The sequence below is a fragment of the Dermacentor andersoni genome, chromosome 1 (genome assembly GCF_023375885.2).
Source record: "Dermacentor andersoni chromosome 1, qqDerAnde1_hic_scaffold, whole genome shotgun sequence".
In the NCBI taxonomy this organism is placed as follows: Eukaryota; Metazoa; Arthropoda; class Arachnida; order Ixodida; family Ixodidae; genus Dermacentor; species Dermacentor andersoni.
The window spans coordinates 329,864,313-329,890,657 of NC_092814.1; the positions used below are offsets into that span (position 1 = coordinate 329,864,313).

Below are 26,345 nucleotides of genomic sequence, written 5' to 3' on the forward strand. Positions count from 1 at the left end.
GAGCTTGAGATCTTTTCCAAGGCGAATACACATAAGCCCGTTGTAACTTTCCGGGCCAATTGTGTCTGAGCCGCATTCGTGGCGATGCGTTGTTTCAGGTTAAAGCAGATGCACGTGAGTGCGTTAGAAATTGTGGATCGTTTCCTTGTTAATACCTCACAAGAAATCGTTTGGTTCCTTGGCGGTAGTAACTCTGAGCGTATTACAAGTCATGTTCTGCTGACTTCCGGGATCTGTTTTGTCGTTTACATCAGGAGTTCTTATCGCAGTGAATGAGGAAAACTATAACATATTTTAAAAATAAAAATATCTTCATTGGCTGGTGCGGTATATCCCAAAGTATCTTATCTACCTTCTCTCATTTAGATTCTGTCGCTGTAGTCTGGAAATATGACGTGTATGTTCAGTGATTTGCTGTGCACAGGATCTGCACTCTAAAAATGGTTTATACACTTGGGGGCATAAATTTTCCCACAACAATAATCGCTATCAATCTTGCTTTTATTGCTGCGCGCACCGTACTTCCACGCCATTCACCACATTCAAATTATTAGCGTCGCATAGCGTTCTTGACAGCAACAAAACATAATCCAAGCAAGTGAAATGATGATTCTTCCTGTGGGAGAATAGTGCTCCCTAAATCTAGAGCAGGGTCGACCATGTGCTATATGATCTGTTCCTAGGCAAGGTAGACCATGCCGAGCGCTACTTTGATATTTTATTTTAAAATAAATTGCGGGCTTTTTCGTGTCAAATCTACGATACGATTATCACTTACGATTGGGGGACTCAGGATTACTTCTGACCACCTGGGGTTCTGTAACGTACACCTCATGCGCGGTACACGGGCACTTTTGCATTTCGCCCCAAACGAAATGTGGCCGCCATGGCCGGGATTCCATCCCGCGCTCTCATGTTTAGTAGCGAATGCGTAATGCGAACGCATAATGCAAGGACCTGGGATTGTTATCCACCTGCGGCAAGTAGTTTTTTCATCCACTTTCATTTCCATTCTTTTTCCATTTCTTAAATTCATTTAGTAGGAACAAGTAATTTCCCTTATGTTGTCCTTGGTGTCAATGTTTCTTGGCTTCTATGATATGATTAATAAACATTGAGCCCCTCAATTACCCCTTTTCTTCTTGCCCTATGCCATAGGTAAGATATGATTGGGAAGGGTGTCAGATAGATGACGTGTATTTTAACTGCGGACGTACGAACGTTAGATATGCTAGCTTCTTTATTTCTGGTGTTGCAGTTTTCAGGTTACGTTTTAAATATCCAAGGGTACGTGAAGCATTAGAACAGATGGTGTCAATATGATTTGACCATGATAGCGTCGATGTCATGTGAACGCCGACGTACTTGTAAGATGGGGCATGAATAATAGGAGCTGAATTTATTGTCTAGGTGTGACTGGTTAAGCTGTGGTGGCGGGTTAATGACAGAGCTTTGTTTGCATTTAGTAAGCTTAAGCGGCATGAACCATTTCTCGCACCATACTGCGATGGAATCGAGATCTTGTAGTGCGGTGATGTCATTCTAGCCTTTGGTAAGGGAATATAGGACACAATCGTCCGCAAAAAGGCGTAATTTATTCTTAATGTTAGCAGGTAAGTCATTGATGTAGATGAGGAAAAGTAGAGGCGATAAACCAGTGCCTTGTGGCACACCCGATGTTACGCTGCTAAGGAACGAATTATGGTTACTTGCAGAGGTAAACTGTGTATGCCTTTTTAAGAAGTGTTCTAGCCAGGAAAGCAAGCTATTAGGGATTCCGAAAGATACAAGTTCTTGAAGTAGGTGATCGTGAGAAACGCGGTCGAATGCTTTCGAGTAATCCAAGAAAATGGCATCAATCTACAAATTAAAAAAAAATTAAATTATGGGGTTTTACGTGCCAAAACCACTTTCTGATTATGAGGCGCGCCGTAGTGGGGGACTCCGCAAATTTCGACCACCTGGGGTTCTTTAACGTGCACCTAAATCTAGGTACACGGGTGTTTTCGCATTTCGCCCCCATCGAAATGCGGCCGCCGTGGCTGGGGTTCGATCCCGCGACCTCGTGCTCAGCAGCCTAACACCATAGCCACTGAGCAACCACGGCGGGTCAATCTACAAATGAAGTTCCATGAATTGCAGAATGTCATTCTGCAGAATGAAACTCGGCTAATTGGGCGTCGCATGAAAATAGTTTTCGGAAGCCGTGGTGGTGAGGGTAAAAGAAGTTGATAGATTCGAGGTGAACCATTAGGTTGGATGAGATTATATGTTCTAGTAGTTTGGAAGGAATGCTGGTCAGAGAAATTGGGCCACAATTTATAGCGCGGGAGCGGTCACCACTCTTAAAGATTGGTACTACATGGGCCTTTTTCCAGTCATCGGGCAAGTTCTCTGTCTTTAAGGATCGCGTAAATATTAGGCATAGTACCTGGCTAGAAATGTTACTGGTGTTAACAAGTATTTTGGCGTTAAGGCCATTACGCCTAGCTGATGCGGTTAGTTTTAGCGAAATAATGATGCTACATATACCATCGGGGTTGATCTCGATGTCTGACATTAATTTTACTGAAAGTGGAGATATTGATTCAATGGGAACGTCATTATTGTTGGAGAAAACTGGGGTAAAGTAGTCGTTAAGAGCTGACGTGATTTTCTCCGAGGTAATGAGATTAGCATCCGAATCTGTTAGTTCAATCTGTCTAGTAAGTGTCTTTACTGAAAGTAAGCGCCAGAATGTATAGGGATTTGATGTTAGAATATTCAGAAGGTCATGACTAAAGAAGTTATCTTTGGTTATCGTCAGCTCCTCAATATATTGGGAAGCGCACAGTTCGTATTTTCCACCCGTTTCTGAGTTATTTGTAAGTTTCACTTTTCTGTAAATGCTTTTCTTTTTAGTAAGGAAAGCTTTGAGCCATTTATCAAACCAATGACTGTTAGAGTAGGATTTAACGAGAGCTGTTGGTATGTATTTAGCTTCCAAGTTGAGCAACACATTCTTATAAAGCTCCCAGCTGCTATCAACAGTTCTTGTTAAGTAATACTGCTGAAAATCTTTCTTTTTAATTTTCAGTTCATTATTTATGGCGTCAAAGTCTGCCCTTTTGTAATCTTTTATTATTTTAGTTTCGGGTGACTTTTTCTTAAGTGGTATTGTCATGCAGATATGGCTGAAGTTATGATCGCTAAGACCGGGTAGTGTGGTGACGCTCTTTAAGCTATCAGGGCAAGATGTGAGCATAAGGTCAAGGGTGTTATCCCCTCTCGTAGGACATGATGTCACCTGATGCAGGTGGAAGTCTAGAATAAGATCGATCAATTGTTTAGCTTCGGATAACGGTGACCTGTTAGTTACAGAAAGCAGAGGCCAGTTAATGTTAGGGTGATTCAAGTCGCCGAAGAGGTGAACAGCATTAGGGAATTTGCCAGTGATGTCGGTTAGCGCTTTACGGAGTAAATCGCAGAATGACGGGTGGCTGTCTGGTGTGCTATAGTACACGCCAAAAATTCTCTATCCCAGACCGTTGTAACCACAGGTCCACAATAGCTCGAGATTATCATCCCGACTGATCAGGGAAGATAAGAAGGTGTATCTGATAGCTAATAAAACGCCCCCTCCTCTCCGGCTGCTTCTATCATGGCGACAGAGAGTACGGACGGAATTTGGAGGGAAAATTTCGCTATCTCTTACGTCTCTGTTTAGCCACGTTTCAGTGAATACTATGGCGCGAATTTTTCTTTGTTAGTTCAAACCAAAAGGAATATTATTCTATTTCATGTACGATTAATATTGTACGCCGCTGAACACGTTCTCGGCGTGAAAGAACAAGTATTTCTCTCTCTTTTTTCTTTTTTTGCAGAAGCAGCGACATTCAAAGCGATGGAAACCAACAAAAAGTGTTTTTTCGGACGTCGCCATGTTGTGAAATTATTCTTTGACATAGCATCTCAATAGAGTCGGTGAGCACGACTCGGCACGACATGCAGAAGAATGACACAAGTCTCCGGCGAAGCCATTAGGAATGTCAACGTACGAGCACCTAAAACGCAATCGCCGGTGATTGGAGGTCTGATGACTTAACAAGAACCACGACGCGGAACGGAAAGCCTAAGCGTCGGCTCCCATCTTTCCAAAAGATTCATTCTTTTATTGAACACGCCAATACCACGAAGTGCCCCGACTGATTTCAAAGCCGCCAACTGCGCTGTCTTACAGCGTGCCTATTCCCCATCCATCGCGTAGTTGCGCTTCTGCTGCGACAGGGGTCGCGGCGCTCGCCGGCAAGCTCCAGTGTCAGGAGCGTTTTACCTAATTGAGGCTTAGTTTATTAAGCGTTTCAGCGTCCAATAAGCGGTACCAATGGCGCCTAACGCTTTTCCTCCGGAAAGGCTTTGTGCAAGCATAGTGCTCTCAATACCTCTGTGGCGAGGTACCCAGCACATTGTGTATGCTGTGCACAACACTGAATAGAGCTTACTGATCACAGAAGTTTTGTGTTTACGGACTAACATTAAGGCTTTTACGACGCTTAAGGAGTCAGTAAATATAACTGTTATTGAATATTTATTTTCGAGGTATATTTCACTGCAGACAATAATGCATAGGCCTCAGCCGTAAAGATACTTGTTTCTGGTTGCAGGACATAGGATTAAGAAAAGGGTGGACTGCGGCACGTCAGTTTAATGCATCGGTGTAGAATTCCGGGCAAGAGTATTTTGACTGAAATTCAGAAAAATGCACTCGGATTTGTACTTCCGGAGCATGCTTAGTGACCTCAACAGACGCTGTGTCACAATCTTCTGTTTGCCATTGCAATTGCGCTAACAGCTTTTACGGAGGCATTACACGATGATCAAGGAGGTGAACACCCACTTCTTTACGGAGTTTCGTCACACGCAGTGAGAAGCGCTCTTTTTCTCTAGGTCGGTTATGAAAAAGTGTGGCACACGTGGCATAATTCATGGTGAAATGGTAAGGATGTTGACAGTCTAAATTTACTTTCGGAAAATAGATAAAACTGCAGCAAGACCATTGAAGATGGCGGGACCACTCGTTTGACTCTACATAAAGACTCCTGAAGGGTCTGATCGCCTGGCGGATGCCTAAATGGTGGATAGAATCCGGAATATTGAAAGCAATGGGCGAATAGAACTAAGTATCGTATCATAGTATAGGCGTGAACGTAGATGAGGCTTTTCTAAAAGTTTACTCCACACTTGTTGTTACTAACCCATGTAGTGACGAACAAACATTTTCAGTGTGTACAGGGTGGATATACAGGGTGTACAGTGATCATAGAACCATAGAAATCAAGATCAAAGAAGCCACAAGTGCCGAAAATAATAGATTGGTTAAATAGATTGACTGGGGCAAGTTTCGCCAAATAAGAGGCGATAGGAAGCCCAAGCCGATCGAAAACACAGAACAATGGGCTAGAGACCTCATCAAAGATGTAAGCGTAGCCACTCACACTCTCACACCGGACCAACCGGTAGAGAAGATTGACAGTCGTCTCGCACATACGTGGGAAGCGAGACAATCGTTACTACGTAGATGGAACCAGCGAAAGTACAATAGAAGTCTACGTAAACGAACAGCTGAGTTAAACAAAAAGATTGAAGAGCATAGCAAGCACTTATGCAAGCAACAATGGGATGAGTGCTGCAATACTATCGATGGACAAATTTTTCCTGGCCAGACGGGGCGTATACTCAAATGCCTGCTAGATAATTTACGAAATCTTCTGCACGCGTACAAAGGGAAGCAAGATGAACACATCGTTGAGGCAAGCGCTACATACTTTTCCCACAACCCAATCGTCGAGCACGAGCGGTATGAATGAAAGCCTAACGAGCACCTTGGATGAGGACTTCACTACACAAGAGATTAGAGCAGTGCTGAAAAAAACTCAATCCTGTCTGCCCTAGGGCAGACAGGATTAATAAAAAGATGCTAAGAAACCTGGATGATCAGGAAATAGAGAATATCACGAAATACATAAACGAATGATGGGCCAAGGGCACTACACCACAACAGCGGAAAGAAGCCCAGGTCATACTTATTCCCAAACCTGGCAAACCAATTATTATTGTAAATCTACGGCTGATATCTCTCACCTCTTGCGCAGGAAAGCTTCTGGAGCATGCATTTCTTATCAGAATAAGCAATTACCTGGAAGAAAATGAAATATATCCAAATACTATGTTGGGCTTTCGGACTAACTCTCCCCTCAGGATGTGATGCTGCAAATGAAACAGGAAGTACTAGACAGTAAAGCGAGGTCCACCAAAGCTATATTAGGGTTGGATCTCAAGAAAGCATTCAACAAAGCAGCACATTCAGGCATACTCAGTCGGGTCAGCAACCTAAACCTAAGAGAAAGAGCGTACAATTACATCCGAGACTTCCTAACGAATAGGAAGGCTACCCTCACCATGGGGGAACTCATGTCTGAGGTGAGGGAGATGGGCAGTTCGGGTACGCCTCAGGGCTCCGTGATATCGCACATGCTCTTTAACCTCATTATGATAGGATTGTCGGTAAAGCTCGAGGACACCGAAGGACTCAATCACTCCTTATACGCGGATGATATTACCATATGGATCTCGCAAGGCAGTCATGGAGAGAGAACAGAAATTACAGGAAGCGGTAGATAAAGTGGAGGAGTACCGTACAGGCACGTGGCTTGAATGGTCTCCCGAGAAATCAGAGCTTCACCTTTACAGACCCCCACTCAAGGGCAGGCCACCCAAAGGATACATCAAGGAGAGAGACTACGAGGAGATACAGATTTGGCGGTGCCATGGCCATCGTTAAATAAATTAGGGTCCTGGGCCTCAACATTGAGTCGAAGGGAACTAACGGCGAAACTCTTAGAAAGCTCGTTACCAAGGTCACTAACGCCATTAGTTTGATCAGGATAATCACGAACAAGTATCAGGGAATGACCTAGGCTAGCATTGTTAGCCTAATGAGTCTAATGTTAGCCTAAAGTCTAATTTCTAATGAGTCTGACTTCTCCGTTCTTCGATCTCACCTTAATAAAATTTACTTCTAGTGTAACACGTGGCTTATGAAACTAAACATTAGCAAATGCAAAGCAATGAGGGTGTCTCAAAAACTTGACCAGTATACTTCTCAAGGCTGTGATCTTAACCGTTGCCCTCTTCAGTTCGGCGACAGCTACAAGTATCTAGGCGTCCATATCGCTAAAAGCCTGTCTTGGCAGAAACATCTCCACCATGTTATTAAGAAAGCTATCAGTACCCTTGGTTTTCTTCGCCGAAATTTCCGCCTCGCTCCCGTTCTGTTGAAATTACTAGTATATAAAACACTCGTGCGTTCTAAACTCGAGTACGCTTCACCCATATGGGACCCGTACACTAGCTCACTAGCACAGTCCTTAGAATCTGTTCAAAACCGCTCAGCTAGTTTATCATCTCTAACTACTATCCATCGTTTCTTGCATGAAGCCCCAACAGCTTCACCTACCTCTCCTTTCTACTAGACGTCGAATTTCCCGCTTATGTCTGTTTCATAAAATATACTACACTAATAATGACCTAAAAATGACACTATTTTCGCCTCCAAGCAATTTTTGATACCGTATTGATCATGGAATGAAGGTTGGGGTGCCTCACTGTAAAAGAAATGCATACTTCGAAGCCTTAATTCCGAAAACAAGTCGACTGGAATCACCTTCCCGCCTCCATCGTCGCTATCACAGATCATGATGTGTTCAAGTCGGCTATCTGTGATCATGTGCTACCTCATAAGTCATTTTTTTTCTCTTTTTTTTTTACTATTGCCACTCCTGTCTGTAATGCCTGTACGGCCTTGAAAGTAAACAGATGAAATGAAATGTCTCGAACCCAGCTTCATATGGTAGCGTGGTGGAAGCTTCGGGTTGAAGAAGTCAGAAGCAACGAAGTTGGGAAAACAATAGCCAACAGGTTTACTGTTACTTGAACAAAGCTTATTTCCATCGTTCAATAGAAAAATCAGAAAAAAAAAGTGAAGTGTTTAGCAACGAGCGTCTGGATGAGCCTCGTTTACATGACCCAGAGCAGCTTCTTTTTTTTCCACCCCGTCATTTTAACACCTCTGTTCAAACCATCCCTGCTGGTGGTAGCCTATCAGACAAAGGTCACAACCCACCAGTACGACCTCCAATCAAGTATCACAAACAACACTGCTGCAGATGGAATATCGGACCGGCGAACACCCCCCCCCCCCCAAGTTTCAGAGGGCGCAAAAGCGGCCGTGGGAATGGGAGCGGAGATCCTTTACTCCCAACTGGTCCACGTGCAGGAGTCATTCGCGTCGTCTCGGCCTCCCTTGGAGTGGCAACTCTTTCTTCCCTTCGTGGCGCTTCTTTTCTGACAAGGAGAGCTTGCTACGGGAAAATTAGCAGCCTCCGACTATCTTTCTAGCGTGGCTCTCGCATGATACTCTTGCGCGTGACAAACAGCATGTTGTCTAGTGCAGTTATAACAGCTTCCTCCCCCGCCAAAATAGTCACGGAGGTTAGCAGTCACCGCTGCTGCACGAAGAGACGACTTCATTTTCTGCAGACGAATGCCAGAAACTCGCCGTTAATTGCCACAATGTCGTGTATGTCGAGATCCAGGTTCTTCGAGCTGTCTCTCAAACTCAAACACGTGCGCATGCAAGCGCTCAGCCCCCTCTGAACAAACCAGGTCAAAGGAGGGATGGCGATCAATCTTTCTTTAGTAGCTGTTGGCCAAATGCACACACTCAAAACTCTCTGGACTCGCTTATGCTGATAAACCAGACGTGCTACGTTACGCATCTACACACATGATCTCACAACCAAATATAACTCAAGTATCCATTTTGGGTAATGGTGAAGAGCAACCCCGGACCGCTTAGAAAGAGCGACTAGATGCATCCGCGTTTCCTTTGAATTTGCCTTTCTTGTACTTAATGTAAAAATTATATTGCTGTAGAATGAGGCTGCACGTCAAGAGGCGACGATTCTTTGATATCGCGGTTTGCAGCCAGGTCAGGGGACAATGGTGCGTCTCTACGGGAAATTTCGCGCCTCTGAGATAGCATTGCAATTTCTGAACGGCCCACAGAATACAAGCACATCTTTTTTTCCGACGTGCAGTATGCCCTCTCACGAGAGCTCAGTTTTCCGCTCAGATAGAGCTCGGGATGTTCGTTACCCTCGTCATCCCTCTGGCAGAGAACTGCACCTTGTCCTCGATCAGTCGCATCGCACTGGACCGTGAATTCTCGGTCAAAAGCGGGAGCTCGCAATACCAAACTACTAATTAATATCGCCTTCAGGCTTAAGAAGGCAACTTCCTTCTTTTCCTCTCAGCCTACGTTTGTCGGTTCTGTCCCGCGAAGAGCATCAGTCAGGGGTTTTTCCAAAAGTTCATAATCCCGCATGTAATGATTATAATACTCAGCGAGCCCCGAAAATGTCCAAATGTCTGTCTTAGTTTTCGGTCGAAGATAGTCTGCTACTGCTGATATTTTAACCTCACTAGGTTTTCTACCTTGACCTTGGCCTATGTGGCGACCTAGGTAGTCCATGGTCGCCCTTGCAAGACAACACTTCTCGGCCTTTACGGTGAGCCCAGCTGACGCAAACGGCTGAGCACCGCTGCAAGATGCACCAAATGGTTCGCCCATGAATAAGAAAAGACTGTGATGTCATCTAAGTAGGACACGGCAAATGCTTCACAACCCTTTGGAACCCTATCAATGTGGAGTGAAAAACAAAGGAGAGCATTTTTGAGTCCGAAGCTCATCATTGTCGGTTGATAGCTGCCTGTTAGTGTGACGAATGGCGCGTATCTGCTGGCTCGCTCTATTATCGGTACTTGCCAGTACCTTCGAGTAAGGTCTAGCGTAGTCACATATGCTGCTCCGACTTACCTATTTTACCCTCTCCTCAATATTTGGAATTGGATACACTTATTTATTCAAGGTACGCCCAATGGCCCTCATTACGAGGGTATTACATGGCGGGAGTGGGAGGGGGGGGGGGGGGCATTGGTCACAGCTTATACATCGTACTAAAGAAAAAAGAAGCACAAAATAACAATAGAGTGAAAACATAGGTAATATACAAGATAAATCACAAATATTGCACAGAGAAAACATTAGTACATATTAGGAGAACATAAGATAACTGCAATGAAAAGCAAACAGCAACAGACATCGTAAGAAAGAAAACAGAAAAAAGAAGCACTGTAAAGTCCCAAAATAATAATAAGATTAGGCGACAAGTCGTGAGCGAATTAGATCTTGAAACTTAGTTAAGTCTGGTTCCGAGGCAATGTCTGATAGTAAGGCGTTCCATTCAGTTATTGTGCGTAGCAAAAATGGATGTGCATAACGGGATGACTGGCAATTAATGCGTTTCAATTTATATGGATGGTCACGACGTGGAAAGGTAACTGGTAGTGACTGTAAGAAATCATCATGAAGTGAAGAATGATGATAAAGTTTATGGAAAAGTGATAGGCGGGAAATTTTACGGCGAAGTGATAAGTTGTCCAACTCAGCTTTATTTTTAATTAGGTGACACTGGTGTAACGTGAATAATCTCAAAAAATAAATCGCACTGCACGGTTTTGCAAGGCTTCCATGTTACTGATAATATAAGTTTGTTCTAGATACCAAATGGCAGTCGCGTACTCTAGTTTGGGACGGATTATAGTGGTGTACACTAGTTTTTTTAGATGCATCGGGGCTTCTATTAAGTTAGGTTTAAGAAGTCTGAGAGTACGGTTAATGGAGGCAAGAGTAAAGTTAATACGATTATTCCATGATAACTTTGAGCGAAGATTAATACCAAGGTAGTTATAAGTTGCGGTGAGTTCTACAGCGTTGTTCTAAAGGTAGTAGGTCGTTGGAATTCGTAGACTATTGATGAAAGACATAAGTTTAGTTTTGGAAATATTTACTAGCATTAACCAATTAGAACCCCGTGTACATATCGCATCTAGGTCAGTTTGTAGCAAGTGGCTATCAGTGTTACTTGTTACACATCGATAAACTATAAAATTACCTGCAAAAGTCTGATTTTTGACGTCACGCACCTGGTTAAGTCATTAATATAGATTAGAAAGAGTAAAGTTCTAAGTACGCTGCCTTCTTGAACTCCAGACGTAACTCATAACATTAGTTAGAATTGTTAACCGATGTAACCTAAATTCTTGATGAGAGAAAATCGGTGATCCATGCAATTATATTACGGTGAATGTTAAGTTGTGAAAGTTTAGGTAACAACCTATGGTGTGGAACGCGATCAAATACCTTAGAAAAAATCTAAAAATATTGCATCAACTTCAAACCCAGCGTCATCAGTACATGTCGTTAATAAATCCGGCAAGTTGAGTGTCGCATGAGCAGCCTTTGCGAAAACCATGCTGCTGCTTGAAAATAATGTTATGGTCTTCAATAAATTTGATGGCTTAACTGTGTATGATATGTTCGAGTAATTTACAAATAGTTCTTGTTAAGGAGATGGGATTATAATTAAGCGCAGCACGGTCACTTGATTTGAAAATGCCTATATATAATTATATTAGCTATGCTCCAGTCATTAGAAATGCAGCCAGTTGATAGTGACTGGGAAAATAGAGCGGTTAACATGGAACAAATACTATGCGATGTTTTTTTTTAATCTTATTATTGAAGCCTAGACGATCGGCCCTAGATGACATCTTAAGATTGGTTAGTAGAGATAAAACACTTGATGCTTGGTGAGAGCATTTATTTCCGATAGTCTGCTACGGGTTTTTGGTATTTACCCAGAGCTTCCACCAAGATCTCCTCTGACGGGCGGTCCTATCATCGTAGACGTAGGTGAAGCGTATTCGTTCTCGGATGACTTAATTACTCCCAATTCGAGTATCCGCTTCACTTGACTGTCAAGCATTTCTCTCTGCCTAGGAGAGAATCTATAACATTTTGATTGCACTGGCACCTCTGACGTCAGCTCAATATCGTGTTCAGTCAGATCAGTTCTACCTGGTATGTCGACAAAACATTCGTCAAATTCTGCTATAATTTCGCTGAGATCAGATAACTGGGATTCGTTTAGTTCCTCTCTCTGCTCAGTCCTTTTCGGGAGTTCTTGAGCGCTACTTCACGCTCCACTTGAAAAACCAGGTTGTCCTCCACCTCTTCAGGAAGATTTAGGGTTATATTCACCACTGCCTGTCTTTGCACATAAGGTTTCATTAAATTGCAACGATAAACGCGCACCTCTTTACGTTTATCTGTGGTTTTCACCACGGAGCTGTTGTCAGAGTGCTTTGCAACGACTTCAGCGGGCGCTTTGCACTGTACTTTGAGCTTCTTTTGCCTTGAGGCTCTTAGTAACGTTACCTTGTCACCGATACAGAATCTCCTCTGACGGGCGGTCCTTTCATCGTAGTCTTTGGATCGAGCCTGAGCTGACTTCATGCTGGCCTCCACAAGTTCTTTAGCATTATGCAAGCGCTACAACAGGTTCAAAACAAAGTTTACCATGGTAGCGTATTCTCGGCGCCCTTCCCATGTTTCCCGCACCATTCACAAAGGTGAGCACGGTGACCTACCGTAAAGCAACTCGTCGGGGCGGAAATCGGTGGATTCATGTGGTACCGACCAGAAAGCAAAACGTGCTGCTGGTAGGGACGCGTCTCAGTCGCGCTTAGTTTCATAACAAAGTCCAATAAGGATGCGCTTGAGAACGGAATGCCACCTTTCTACGCTCTTGCTCTGTGGATGATAAATTGAGGGGTGCGCTATTTTTATGCCGCATCACTCTAGAAATAACGTGGTGAGGATGCTTGTGAACACGCTGCGTTGATCACTTTGGATCTCGGAAGGGAATCCAATTCGGGAAAAGATCAACAACAGCGAATCCGCAGCACTCTCCGACGTCACCTCACGAAGTGCAAGCGCCTATGGAAACTTCGTGGCTGGGCATAACACATTTAGAATGTACGGGTACTCTGTCTCTGTCACAGAAAGTGACAAAACTACATCCATCACTAACCGCTGAAACAGCTCGGTGATAATCGGTACTAACACCATCGGTGCTTTCCAATTATCCTGCGCCTTTCCGACCCGCTCGCATGTGTCGCATGACCGCACAAATTTCTCCAAGTCCTTTAGACATGCAGGCCAAAGCTACTCTTGTAACAGCCTCTGCTTCGTTTTCCTGGTTCCACGGTGACATACGACCACGAACTTCCATGGAAAAGCCGCAGCAAGTCTGCACGATACTTTTAGAGAACGACTATAGTTGATCTGCTACGCTTCGCGCTTATCCTTCTTTAAGCGATACAACAAACCGCTACTGAGCTAGAAGGAAACATTCTTCTTTGCTGGAGTACCCGTTTTCTGCCGTTCTCTGATCTCCTGAATGGTTGGGCCCTCCACCTGTTCAGTAACCGTTGCCACTTAGGAGCGTAGTGAAACTACTTGACACTGGCGGCAATAATGCATTCACATGGACATCCTCCTTCTGCGGCTCGCGAGACTGGCTCTCCGACTGACCGGTCTCGGGGGCCTCGTTATCGCGGTGGTCTGCACTGCGTTCATCCGTTTGCACCCAGTCTTATCGGCTGTTTCCCCTATAGTTGGGAATCGGAAATCAGTTGAGTTGCCTATTCTCGCGCCTTTGAATGGGTTAATGCTTGTACAACCCGGTCATCGAAAATAATGTCCCTCTACCGCAATAAGTATCCGACAAGTTTGGGAACAAGTACGGATAGCATTAGGGAGCTTTCCTGAAACGGCAGCTTCGATTGTTCGCTTACAGAAAGCACCCTCGATGGCCACTGTCGCGATTGGGAAGCACACGCTCTGTTCTCCACCACCTGGCGGATCCATGCACATTGGCCTGAGTAGTCAGATGGTGACACATACGATGCACGGTCAACATCCATTGTCGCCGCCGAGTCGCGCAGTGCTATGCACAGTTTCTCGTTTACTACCAGGCCATGAATATAAGGCTCCAACAACTTGGCGTTTCCTTCGCAGTCATTGACATTCGAAAATGCAACCCTTTCCTTTGTGCAGTTTACCGCTATGTGACCCACCCGGGTCATTGCATTTGTAGCAAATGAGCGGCTTCCTAGTCTCAAAAGCGTTCTTTGCCTTTGTGCGTCGGTCACTTTTTCTCTCGGTTCACTGTAGTCCTTTCATTCATTTTTATGTGAAAGGACCTTCTCTTCCTCTCTCTCTACTCCAGCGCTTGAAGGATGCTTCACATAACGATTATTCGCATTGGTTGTGGAATTGTAGGCCCTATCAAATCTTAGGCTGCTGCTAAGCTGTCGGCGCGATGCGCGCTCCTCGACGAGTCAGGCTGCCTTCGTCGCAGAAACTAGGTCGCCCCGGTCCTGTAACCAATTGCTTTCCTGCTCTGGGAGGCAGTTGTAAAACTGCTCTAACAGAATGCTCTCCATTATAGCGTCCGTGTCACTGTAGGACACAGTGCCTTTTAACCATTCGGTTAAGCTTACTCTTCAATTTTACAGAAAATGAGGATAGCTCGCGTCCCTCGACTTCCTGGCGCCCCGAAATATTTGCCTAAACGCTTGTGCGCTGTCTTTACATTCTGAGAAGGCAAGGATTGACCTTCTCGTAGTTGTCGGCGTCCTCCTTACTGAGCCGCGCAACAACCTCTGCTGCCTCACAAGGCAGAAACGTCAGTAGCCTCTGAGACCATGTGTCTCGCTCAAATGACAGTTTCTCGCGCGTTCGTTCAAATTTGTAAATTTGCAAGATAAATACCGACATCCCCTGATACAGCATATGGTTGCATGAACCTAGACATTTTTAACTCTGCCTCCTTGTTGAGTAGAGGTACTACATGCTGAGTACAATAGCCGAACCTATTTCTCAAGTTCCAACTTGCGGAGCTCAATCTCACCCTCCTGACTTTTTGTTTCATCATGCTCCTGTCTTTTTCCGCCCTTTAACGTTCTTGCTGCTGTCTTTTGGGCTGCTCTTCCTTTTTCTCTTTTTTTTTTTGTTCGATGAGTCTCCGTGCTTCACTGAGCTCCTCAACATCGGCCCCCAAATCAACGATTACCTGTCTGATTATCAGTTTTCGTGCCAAACCCTTTGTACCAATCCCAATTTCCTCACACATTAGCAACAGGTCCGGCTTCTGCAGCCTCTGCAAGTCCATGATTCTTTCAAGTGCCGCCTACTTCCAAAACAACAATCTGAAAGTACCTAACCTATAGGCTCTCAGCAAAGTTGTCTAGCAATTTAAAATCTAACCGTCTTTTAGAACCTGGTTCACATCACGGAAGCCAAGCACTCACCCACACATGATCGATGTCTCCAGACAGCTTCCAGCCGGCCGACCGTTGTTGCCTCGTGTAGCTTCAGATGTCACCGCTTATCACTAGCTGTTGCAGCGCAAGGTTATGTCTCGAACCCGGCTGCATATGGTAGCGTGGCGGAGGCTTTGGGTTAAAGTCAGAAGCTCGGAAGTTGGCAAACGATAACCAACAGGTTTACTGGCACTTGAACAAAACTTATTTTCATCCTTGAATAGGTAGTTGAACATAATTACGGGTTTAGGCAGCATAGGAGGAGGCTTCCGAAGATTAGGACAAATTACAAGAAACAATCGGTAACGTATCAAGCTATACAGATTATAAATAAACAGAAAGACATAATAAATTGGACAGGCAGTCGTGGTAAACTTAAAAGGATGTAAAAAACGTTCCTTGTCAGAACAGCATGTCAATTGTAGACTGTTTTACATTACTTTCTGCTATGTCCATAACATTCCTGATTTTCTTTATTTTCTGTTTTGTAAGCACAATGTACAGGTACATAATCGTTCTCTACATATCTGTAACATGATAAACGGTCTACTCGCTATCTAACACATGAATCCTGTGTGACCTTTTCTATATGTATATCTATCTGTGTGCAGATGTATGCATCTCATATTTCTTATCTGATGTATTAGAAGTCACTTTTCTTCCTTCATCGGCTGTACATTGAGTGCAACTGTAATTTTAATATAATGTGCACCTTACTTTCTGTATATGTTATTGCATATGTGCAATAACAATATAACAATGTGCACCTGCCACATCTGTATATGTCATTGTACGCGTAAATGCTGTATGAACTGAGCGGGGGCAGGGGCCCAGTCAGGCTATTTCAGCCTTTAGTCTCTATCTGCGCAGGAAATGCCCTGAAATAAAGTGATTTTGATTTGATTTGATTTGATTTGAAAAACAGAAAAAATCGAGTGTTGAGCAGCGAGTGTCTGGATGAGCCTCGTTTCCATGGCACAGAGCAGCTTCTTTTTTCTCCGCACCGTCATTATAAGACCTCTGTTCAAACCATCCCTGCTGGCAATAGCCAATCACACACAGGTCACACCCCACCAGTACGACCTCCAATCAAGAAGCACAAACACTGTTGCAGACGGAATATCAGACCGACGACTCCCCCCCCCCCCCCCCCGCCCCCCAAGTTCCCGCGCGTACGAAGGCGGAGAGGTTCTGACCGTAGGAATGGGAGAGGAGATCGTTTACTCCCAACTGGTCTTCTCCGCTGCTTCTCAGTAGAGGGCAGGCACCAGTTTGTTGCGGCTTTCATCCAGGAAACGTCCACGAGTCCTTCGCGTCGTCTCAGCCTCCCCTCGAATGACAACTCTTTCTTCCCTTTATGGCGCTTCTTCTCTGACGAAGGTGGGTCGTTACGGGAAAATTAGAAGCGCGCAGCGTCTCGCGGGAACCGTTCTCCGGCTATCTTCCCAGCGTAGCTCTCGCATGCTACTCTTGCGCGTGACAAACGGCATCTTGTCTACTGTAGTCATAACAATGTATAAACACGAGCGCGTGCTCCTGCTGCAATGAGTCACGCTGCCTTGACGACTTCAAGGCCATTGCTCTCTTAGCGCACTGTCTCAGGTCCAACTATGTTGCTTCCAATGAAAGCTTCCGCATTCAGAATGACATTGTCATCTCCAAGCAGAGACTGAGGGATCACCCACCGTTAAGAGAAGCTACTTACATAGTAAGAAACGACGCCCACACCACTCCCCATTGCTGACCTTCATAAAGCACTGCCACAGTTTCTGTGTAGCGAATGCCACATCTGTCATCCCCACTAACTCTCTCAAACAGGCCAAAAAGACCTGATTTCAAGCACAAGGACTGAGCGTAAAGCATAGCTGCTAACGGTCTGCATGAATTGTCCTCCCGTTTGTTAAACTTAACGTAAATGTAAGGTGAACTTGACGCTGCCGCGTCAGTTTTTATCTCGCCGCCATTAGAAGCACTGGATGCTTATGTCCAAAACTTTTCCCAGCGTTTCATTGATTGTATGTAAGGTAAAATAAATACTGTGGTAACAACTCGGAATACCTGCAATAAGGAGCGTCTCCCTTTATTTGAAGGCTCCATTCATTTCGAAAAAAAGAACATTTTTATTTATCTGTAGCCAATTGCAGTTCTAGAGGCTTCGGCATACTGTTTCTTCTCGTAGTCCTGTTTACTTCCTTTGCTCATTAACATCCACCGTCGCCCACGATTGTCGACCCCAGGTGCCTGCGAAGAGAACAATGAGCGCTATGTGAAAAGCAAGAACTCGCGTCATTCGCTTGATAATGTTCACTATGGAAATAATGCAGACGTTTTGTTTCTGTTACCGTGTGCAGGTTGAGGAATTTATGGCCCACACCTAGGCGCTGAAAGGGTACATGTTTCATGTCTCGTGCTCGCCTCACAGTCGTGATTAGCTATGTGCGTATTATGCTATCTGTTCTTTTTTTTCTTCATTTGTGGACCTGCTCAGGCTTTTCCATGCCTTCCTTATGAGTGACTTCATCTATACAGCAGCTATTCACAATTGGGACACTTCTGAGAAAATGAAGTTGAACATCCTCATTCGGAAAAGCATCAAAAAGGCACTCGGCGTCCCCATGACCGCCAGTACAGAACGCCTCTATCAAATCGGAGCACATAATTCATTGGAGGAGAATATCGAGGCGCAGGAATCGGCCCAACTGGCTCGGCTGTCCTGGTCTTCGGCGGGGAGAAGAATTCTGGCCATATTGGACCTAGACCAAGTACTTGCTGAAGAGAGAAGGCATTGAATCACTGGCGAGTAAAGAGAAAGCATTTACGTTGCGCCAATCCCTCGCAATGTACAACCGCAGCACAATGGGGGAAGGCGTAGGGCCAGGGCGATCGCTATCCTGAAGAAGATCAAGGACGAACCCCAATCGGCCTGCTTTGTGGATGCGGCTCAATATCACCGCTCCTCTCACTTTGTCATAGTGATCACAGAAGCCAGGCTGTTTCGACAGCCTCGGTGTCCGGGACCACTTCTTCTAAAATGGAGCACGTTGCTGCTGCTTTGGCTCTTTTGGACTAGAACAGAACGCAAATATACACAGGCTCTAGATCGGCAGTCGGGGCGTTCGTCTCGGGCTCCATCGCGAAAGAGGCCCATAGTATTCTCAGGAACAGGGCAATCACTCCACATACGATTACTTGGTTTCCGGCACACTTGGGCCTAAATCTGGACTCGCTCACCAATCTCAATGACATTGCCCACTCCCAGGCGCGGGTACTCACTCTCCGCGCAGGAGGAGCCTTGTGACAGTCCAATGTCCAAGAGTTCCGCGATAGAGTCTATTCACCTTTAATGAATTCACAAAACATTTCTATCTGGAGAGAAGAATCTTTTCTCCACCACATAATAAGCTCACAAGACCTCAAGCTATAACCCTTAGGATGCTTCAGACTAGCTCTTATCCTAGTCTGGCCTTCATGCACTGTTTATTCCCGGAGGTTTTGAGCTCGCAGTGTCCTAGCTGCGGGGGGACATGCAATTTAGAACACATGCTCTGGCGGTGTCCCTCGTTACGAGAGGAGAGGGACATCACTGAACAAAAGTGTAACTCGGCCATCTAGAGCTACCACCGTCAGCTTTGGGCTGTCCACAGAGCCTACGATGCGGCGGTCAAGTTAGGCCTAACTGTCCCCACGTGGGAGCGGCCCACTGTGCCGCCCTAAGGGGCGGCGCTTCTGGGGAACCTTTTAATGAAGTTCTTCGTACCCGTATCCGTCTCTGTGGACCTGTTCATCTTGAAACGCGTCGTGGCCTCGCGCACATCTTCGGAACTCGTTATACGCATACATGTAGGGACTCAGTATAGCGTGTTGTGCAACGTGTCCTCGGCCTTTTGTCTCTACATTCCCCTGTGTCGAGGACTATCTGTGGAATTCGTTTGCTTTCTTCTCCCACTCCGCTCAAGTTTTTCCGAATCAGTGCTGTTATTTGTTATTCCGCAATAGCTTTCCTATTTTTTCACTATTACTATTATTACGGAAATAGAAGTAGCCGTCGCCGTTATAGGTGACTAAAACACGTTTTCTTATTTCAATAAAAAATATAGCGATACCTATTCAACACTTGTCTTCCATGTAAGAGACAGTCTCCCTTCATTGTAAATATATAAAAGGATGCCCAATTACTCAATTGTTGTTACCAACCGATGAAATTCATGAACACACATAAGTCACGTGCATAGGCTACTGAGAAATCTTTTGCTCATAACTCGTCCAAACCACCCCGGAAAGAACAACTTCACTACACCACAAACACCGAAGCATATTGACAAATTTATTGTGTGCACAAGCGCCCTACTACATTATTATAGCTATCGTGCATTAAAAATTTCTCCAAGCCCCTTCACTAAACATAGGAGAGGATCCGCGTAGAATAATCTTGGTCTCTCACAAATCAATACCGTTAACGATATTGAAACTTATTTCTGTGAAACCTCCTGCATTTCCGAATTCTTAACTGAGCTTCATATAACTGCACTGATAAAATACATGTGAAGTGCTAAAACATCTGTATTGTTCCTCTTCATCGGATGAAAAACGTTACTAAAGCGTTTGCGCATATTTTAGCAATACCCATTATATATTCACCCACTTTCCGTTTATCCATACCTTGCCTTTTCTTTGTCTTCAGCGAAAAAAGTTCAAGTATGTGCACAACTAAAAGGGAGTTTCAAAAACAAGAGGGATGACCACAAGATTACAGTCAGGAGCCAGAAGCAAGTAAAATGTTGCTGGGCATCCTCCATGTGTTATCTTTGCGCATTGCTTTTGCGAAGCAACGTCGCAAATGCCTACCGGCTCAACAAGGAGCGAAATCTCTAAGTACCCTCGATTATTGCACTAAAATTTGTCACCGTACGGACATACAACCTCTGTATGCATGCTCTGTCGTTTTCGTATTCGACAGTGATAGCTTGAATCGCCAAACCTCTCAAGTATTCCAAGATAGACCACAAGTTTGGATGCGGTGTCAGGTTGCAACTTCAAGGCATTGGTGCAACAGGTGCCTTTGGTAAGGGACAAAAGCAAGCGAGGCACAAAAAGTTATGGAGATGACATGCACACCTTGGCATCTATGTGAAGCGAAGCTTCATTGAACCGGTTAATCAAATGTTATGAATTTGCCCATTTCAGTCCTGGTGTCAAGAATGAAATAGAGTTTGTCCATTTCAAAGCTGGCATCAAGGAACTTGCAAGAAGCAACGCGCCCCTAATCGGTGAGAAGCAAGGTGGCCGTAACAACAAGCTACCCGCACCGTACACAATTGAGCCGGCATTGAATGACAGCCGACACGAGACTTCGAAACCGGTGCCCACTGCCTCCTTGCCAAGTCCGGAACAGCAGCAGAGGGGGCAAGCATAATCGTGCCTCCAGAGCCAAGGCCACGAGATATTCGTCGCACTCAAGTCTACTACCAGGCTTACGTATAAGGTGGAAGAGAACTGTCGTGTACTGAGGAACTGAAACGTACTTTAATGCGGTCCCGCTTTTGGTAGCTGGCGTCTGCCGCCTGAAGAAGAAGGAAAAGAAGTTTATCTTGATCGCGCGTGCCAGAGAGAAGAACGTAATGAACATGAAAACGCTAGTCTAGATGCCTAATACATGTTAGCAAACACAAACACGGGATGGTACTGATATTGCTCTTAGCAATACAGAGAAAAATCCGGCTTTATATTCTACCATTTGAAACCTCTTCCCAGTTATACTTAATTTCACGTTCAATAAATTCACGTGGCTGTTTCATCTGAGAAGCTGTTGAAATAGTTCAAACGGCGTGCGATCGAAGGCCCCACGACTGCGCTGACCCGGCTCGCCTACCCTACATGAACCAATGCTCGTACCATTTTGACAAAAGAATACTGTAATGATAGGGCTATATTGAAGATTTAATTGTGGCTGTGACTGGGGACCACACAGCAATAACGACGGCCTCCAAGCTGTTTGTCGCGAATTTGGCGCGTCCTCCGCCTTACACCGCTGCTGGCAATTTTCTTCTGCTTGTATGACTAAAATATGAAAGTGATGTCCTCAAGGGGGTGCTAGGTGTTCGTTAAACACACTAGCGCTGGTTCCCAATAGGTGATGCGGCTGCGCATATCGTATGGGGGTCGTTGAGATGATCGCGACACTGGCGGGACATGTACGTTAGTAGAAGACCGCAGTTCCTTGCATTGCAGTTCCCCTCCGATGTGCGTTGTTGTGTAGGTTGGGAAGCGATACGATTCTCCTGTAACTGAAGAAACCTTGGATACATAATGCACCCACATGTAGCACTTAAGTGAATAAAATTGTAAATACTGCACACAGCAGACTGTCGCGTCGCTAGCACGAGATGATTGACGGCAGTTTCTCACAAAGCATGATATGATTGCCCACACGACTCAGTAAAGTGGAAGCAAAGTGAAAAAAAACGTTCTCGATAATGCGCTTTCTTACGTTTTTTCTTGCACTGTACTCCGCTGCTGGGCGTTTAGTTCACTACAGTATTGGTCGAGGGCTGTCAAACTCTGCATGTGTTATATTAAGAAGTACAAAGCGAAGACGAAAATGGCGAAGCGGAGTTGGCCAGTGTGTAAGCAAATTAGTCAAAGAATTGTGTTTTGCACTTTGCGACTGAACAGGAAAGCAACTCTGGAGGCAACTGTGCTTTAACTGGGTTCCCTTGGTCAGGAAACAGCAGAAGACTCGGACAAGAAGTTGGCTACCAGTAACCGAACCAGCCTAAGGACAAAATAGCAATATTTAAAAATATTGCTTCTTTTTTTCGGTTCGGCGGTTTCGGTATTTAAGGAATGCAAGGAAAAATAAAATAATGGGCAGGGAGACCAAAAAGGGCCCCATCAGCAAAGCAAACCAGACAAAAATATGGGGATACAGCGACTGCCCGAGATGCAAAGTTCACGGATTACAGAAAAAGAAATTTCCTGGCGCTTGAGACTAGGAATAATGCAACGGCTTCCTTGAACGCGGACCTTTCGTGATGCAACGAGGCACACTGCGTCTAGTAACCACGTGCGGATTTTTCTGTCTCACTAGATAATTGATAAATATTTTCTTTATCGATGATTCAATCCACAAACCAATACCTGCTTTGTCTGAAGATCCCTTCCTTCTGCCACTTTAGAAATGCGTTGATAGGCATGTTGCCCAGACTTCTTTCTGTGCCAGAAAACGAAGCAGTCGCCATTTCTACCAACGCCGAACATCGCGTCGCTTGTTCATAAACAAACCGCGTGGCGCCGCCACCGTCTAAGAAAGTGGCGAATAAAGTTTTCGCTTCTCTTTCACCATCTGCAAGACTCATTCTCTCGTCTCTATGCAACAAGGTACAGTAGCTGCTCGATTCGTATATTATGTCTGCATTCGAGAATCCTCGCACTCCTCGACCGAGAAAGGGAATTCCCAAGCAGACTGAAAGTATTACTTCACCTACTCAAGGAATAGGGAATAAAAAAATTTTAAATTGGCTGTTCGCGCAAAATAATGTTGTCAGTACTCCCTTTGTTTTTAAACAACATGTGCTATGAAGAAACGTCACAACAGAACTTCGTCTATTCAGGTACCTAGTGTCCGGGGCACTCATCCAGACGGACGCAATGCCCTAGGTGACGGTAGAAGCCGTCGGCGCAGTAGCAGCCATAGCGGCAGTCAGCAGTGCACGCGGGTCCCACGACGGGCTTTTCGCACGTGCCTTCAGCGCAGGTGCTGCTCACGCACTCCTTCCATGTCTCGTTCTCCCCGCAGGCTTGGGGCGTCGTTTGTGCTTTGTAAAGGGAAGCAAAACACACAGTGGTATGAACTCTCACCTGAATACCCACAGGGTCTTGAGATCAAATAAATACCCGCTGCCGCGACCATATCACGACGGGAATGTAACGAGAGAAACAGTTGTTTTTGATAGAGTTCACCAAACTCCGTGGCCCCGAGTCCATGAGTTTGCTCAGCAGCTCCACATCGCACATTACATATATCAGACACAAAACTCTTCCAAAGCCTCGACAACGCAACGTACAGCATGGATTACAACATCATCTGCTCTTCGTCTGGGACCTTCGACATGAATGGGGGCATCTGTGCGAGTACGCTTCAGGTATGCGCGGAAGTCCAGGCCAACACATCGATACATCTTATAGCGGGGCGTTTAATTCGAGCATTTAATTGTGTTTTAACGTAATTAAATGCTCCTCTACTTAGACTTACAGCGTACGTGAAAGAACAAACCCTGTGGCTGGTCAAAATTAAGCAGGAGCGGCCCACTAAGGCATCTCTCGCCGCATGTAACGCAGCTTCGGGCCTTTAAACGCCTACAATTAAATGCAGGGGTAGGCTGATCCTAATAACGCTGTTACATTGCAGTCACTAAGCTGTAGCGTGCGAACCCAGCTTCTTTCAGGGTCGATTGGAAGCGCAAAGACATAAAGCGAATAAATGATCCAGACATGAAAACACGTGAATCCATAGTGAACACACATGAATCTATACCAACTGGCCCGGTTGTCCATTCTCCTAGCTTCTTTGCCTCTCTCTCCGACTTGTCTCGCCGAGTTTGGAGAGGAAGCACTTGCGTAGTAGCGCTGGCTCATACGCCACGACTGCGGCTCATATAGTTAAATTATGGGTTTTTACGTGCCAAAAACACTTTCTGATTATGAGGCACGCCGTAGTGGAGGACTCCGGAAATTTTGACTACCTCCGCTTCTTTAACGTGCACCTAAATCTAAGTACACGGGTGTTTTCGCATTTCGCCCCCATCGAAATGCGGCCGCCGTGGCCGGGATTCAATCCCGCGAACTCGTGCTCAGCAGTACCATAGCCACTGAGAAACCACGGCGGGTGCGGCTCATATATTTAAATGTGACCCTAGAAGACACTTATCAAATTATTTATTGGGAGGTGCAAATTATCATCGAGTGCGAAGCAGTGAACCTCAGACACATCGTTCAAGGAGCAAAGTCAAATAGATTCATTCTCATGTATTAAGTAAACACAAGCAACGTGGTCACATGCATGACGTCAGCATACCACTTACATAACAAAATAAAGCATCTACATGAATTTAGCATTTAATAACGCCACACATACGCAATATCACTAGCATTTACATCAAAGAACCTTCGCATGCACCAATTGCCATAGTGCGTGGAATCCACAGATCTTTTTTTTTTCGTCGTAAGTTCTTTCGCTGCCACATTCGTCCCAACTTCTTTGGAGCGCGTGAGCAATGACTGCCTTGACTACAGGCACTACTTTTCTTTAGATGCCCATCGCCAACGGAACTTGCTTCATGTCAGGCGCGAAAGCAGACGACGCTCTCTTCGCGTCTTTCGTAGTGAATCATATGCACGGAAGAAGAACACGAGGCCGCGCTAGCATGGAAATAAAAAGCAGTTGACATCTGGGCATCACGACGTCTGGGCGAGCCTCTGACCCCCACCTGTGCCCTGAATTTACCGATGGTCGCAACAGCGCATCGCATTTTGATAATGAAGTTTGATCAATTAAATAGTTCACTCTATTGGTTACAATAGCATACAGCTCAGACGTCCAGAAAGGACAAATGTCCACAAACTTGAAGTGATTAACAGTGGCCGAATGAGCAATGCCTCCGGCTAGAGCCATGTTTTCGCGAAGTCCCGTTGTCAAAACTATCCCTCCAGAGGCATATTCCCTGTTCGACCACTCTTTATCTGAAGTAAAAAGAGTAGTGTACTATTCCGCCCACTGATAAAGGGAACACGGAAATGTTCAGCATGTGCGCTTTTTTTTTTTTAATCTGACAAGTTTACAGATCACCCTGCATCGGGGCAGACTACTCGGGCTTGATGGCGCTAGTAGCTTTCGGTAGACCTGCGCAGGGTATTCACATCGTTTCAGTTCGTGCTTACAGTTAGAGGGCCGGCAGAGTGAGGGCCGCACAGTTGAACGAACTCTACACGTGCTTCTGTGCTTGCCTGCGTTTCCGGTCGCCCTCGTCAGCCGCTGCTTGAGATGTCGATTTTCGCGTCCTCTTTGCCCATCTCACTAGCTCTTCCTTTTTTTGCATGTATATTACAAGTTCTTTTTCTGCAAATATGTTAGGAGACCCGATGTAGTTTTATCAGTCCATTTACATAAATACTTCCATCCATCACGTTACGCGTTGCCTTTGCAAGATCACCAAAACAGGCAGCTACATCACGGGTAATTCACCAATCGCGCTACTTCATTAACTGGTTCTCAGTCATTCACACTGGTTTCGACAATTAGTGAAAGAACAGGCATCAGCCCCAGGAACAATAACCGCTAAAAGACAAGGTTGAAAAAAAAATTGAAACGAATACATTGGCAGCCTGAGAAACAGTAAAAAGAAACCAGAAGAAACTTGGTCTTACCACACGCAAGTGCAATGACGCCTGCCAACAGTACTAGAACCTTCAGCTGCATGATGGCTACTTTCCTACAAGGACTGAGCCAGTGTCCCCCGTATTTATACACTGCGTTCGCATCTTGTCTGCTTTGTCGAGACGCTACGTGTCACATTGTGTATCGCTGAAGTCTCCTCCAGCCTTATCATGCGTTGTGCCCACGGCACGCTCGTATGCGTGAGGCGATGGTTTCTCTGGCAAAACTGTGCTTCATGCAATTTTTTTTTCTACGCTTTCGTACACACGTTCTGATTGTCTTTTCAGACAGGACTGACCTGTCTTGTCTCTCTGCATCGACATGGTGCAGCAGATTTTTTCCCTGTACACATATACAACTCCGATAGCGAGTCTCCTTGTGGCAGACAAGAGGGGTTCGTTTGAGTTCATACCACGTGGATTATACTCTAAAAAGCCCTTGACTGACGTTCGCAAAAATGTTAAGCCTGTCAACCGCAAGACTGCCTCTGTAAAGAAGCAGGCATCAGCAATGTTGATGTACCTTAAGGGCGAGTCCCTGCACTCCGCTGTGAAAATTTTCGAAAGACTTGAGCTTGAGATCT

The 26,345-nt window shown here is 45.1% G+C and overlaps 1 protein-coding gene across 1 annotated transcript in view; it reads right to left on the reverse strand.

Moving 5' to 3' along the window:
• Positions 1-26,085, reverse strand: part of LOC126516922 (von Willebrand factor-like) — a 142,611-nt gene extending 116,526 nt beyond the window's left edge. Inside the window, exons 1-2 of the mRNA XM_072289094.1 lie at positions 26,061-26,085; positions 22,949-23,144 (exon numbers count right to left, since the gene is read on the reverse strand). Coding sequence (XP_072145195.1) covers positions 22,949-23,144; positions 26,061-26,085 — 221 coding nt within the window. The remainder of the gene's footprint in view (positions 1-22,948; positions 23,145-26,060) is intronic.
• Between the last annotated feature and the right edge of the window lie 260 nt (positions 26,086-26,345).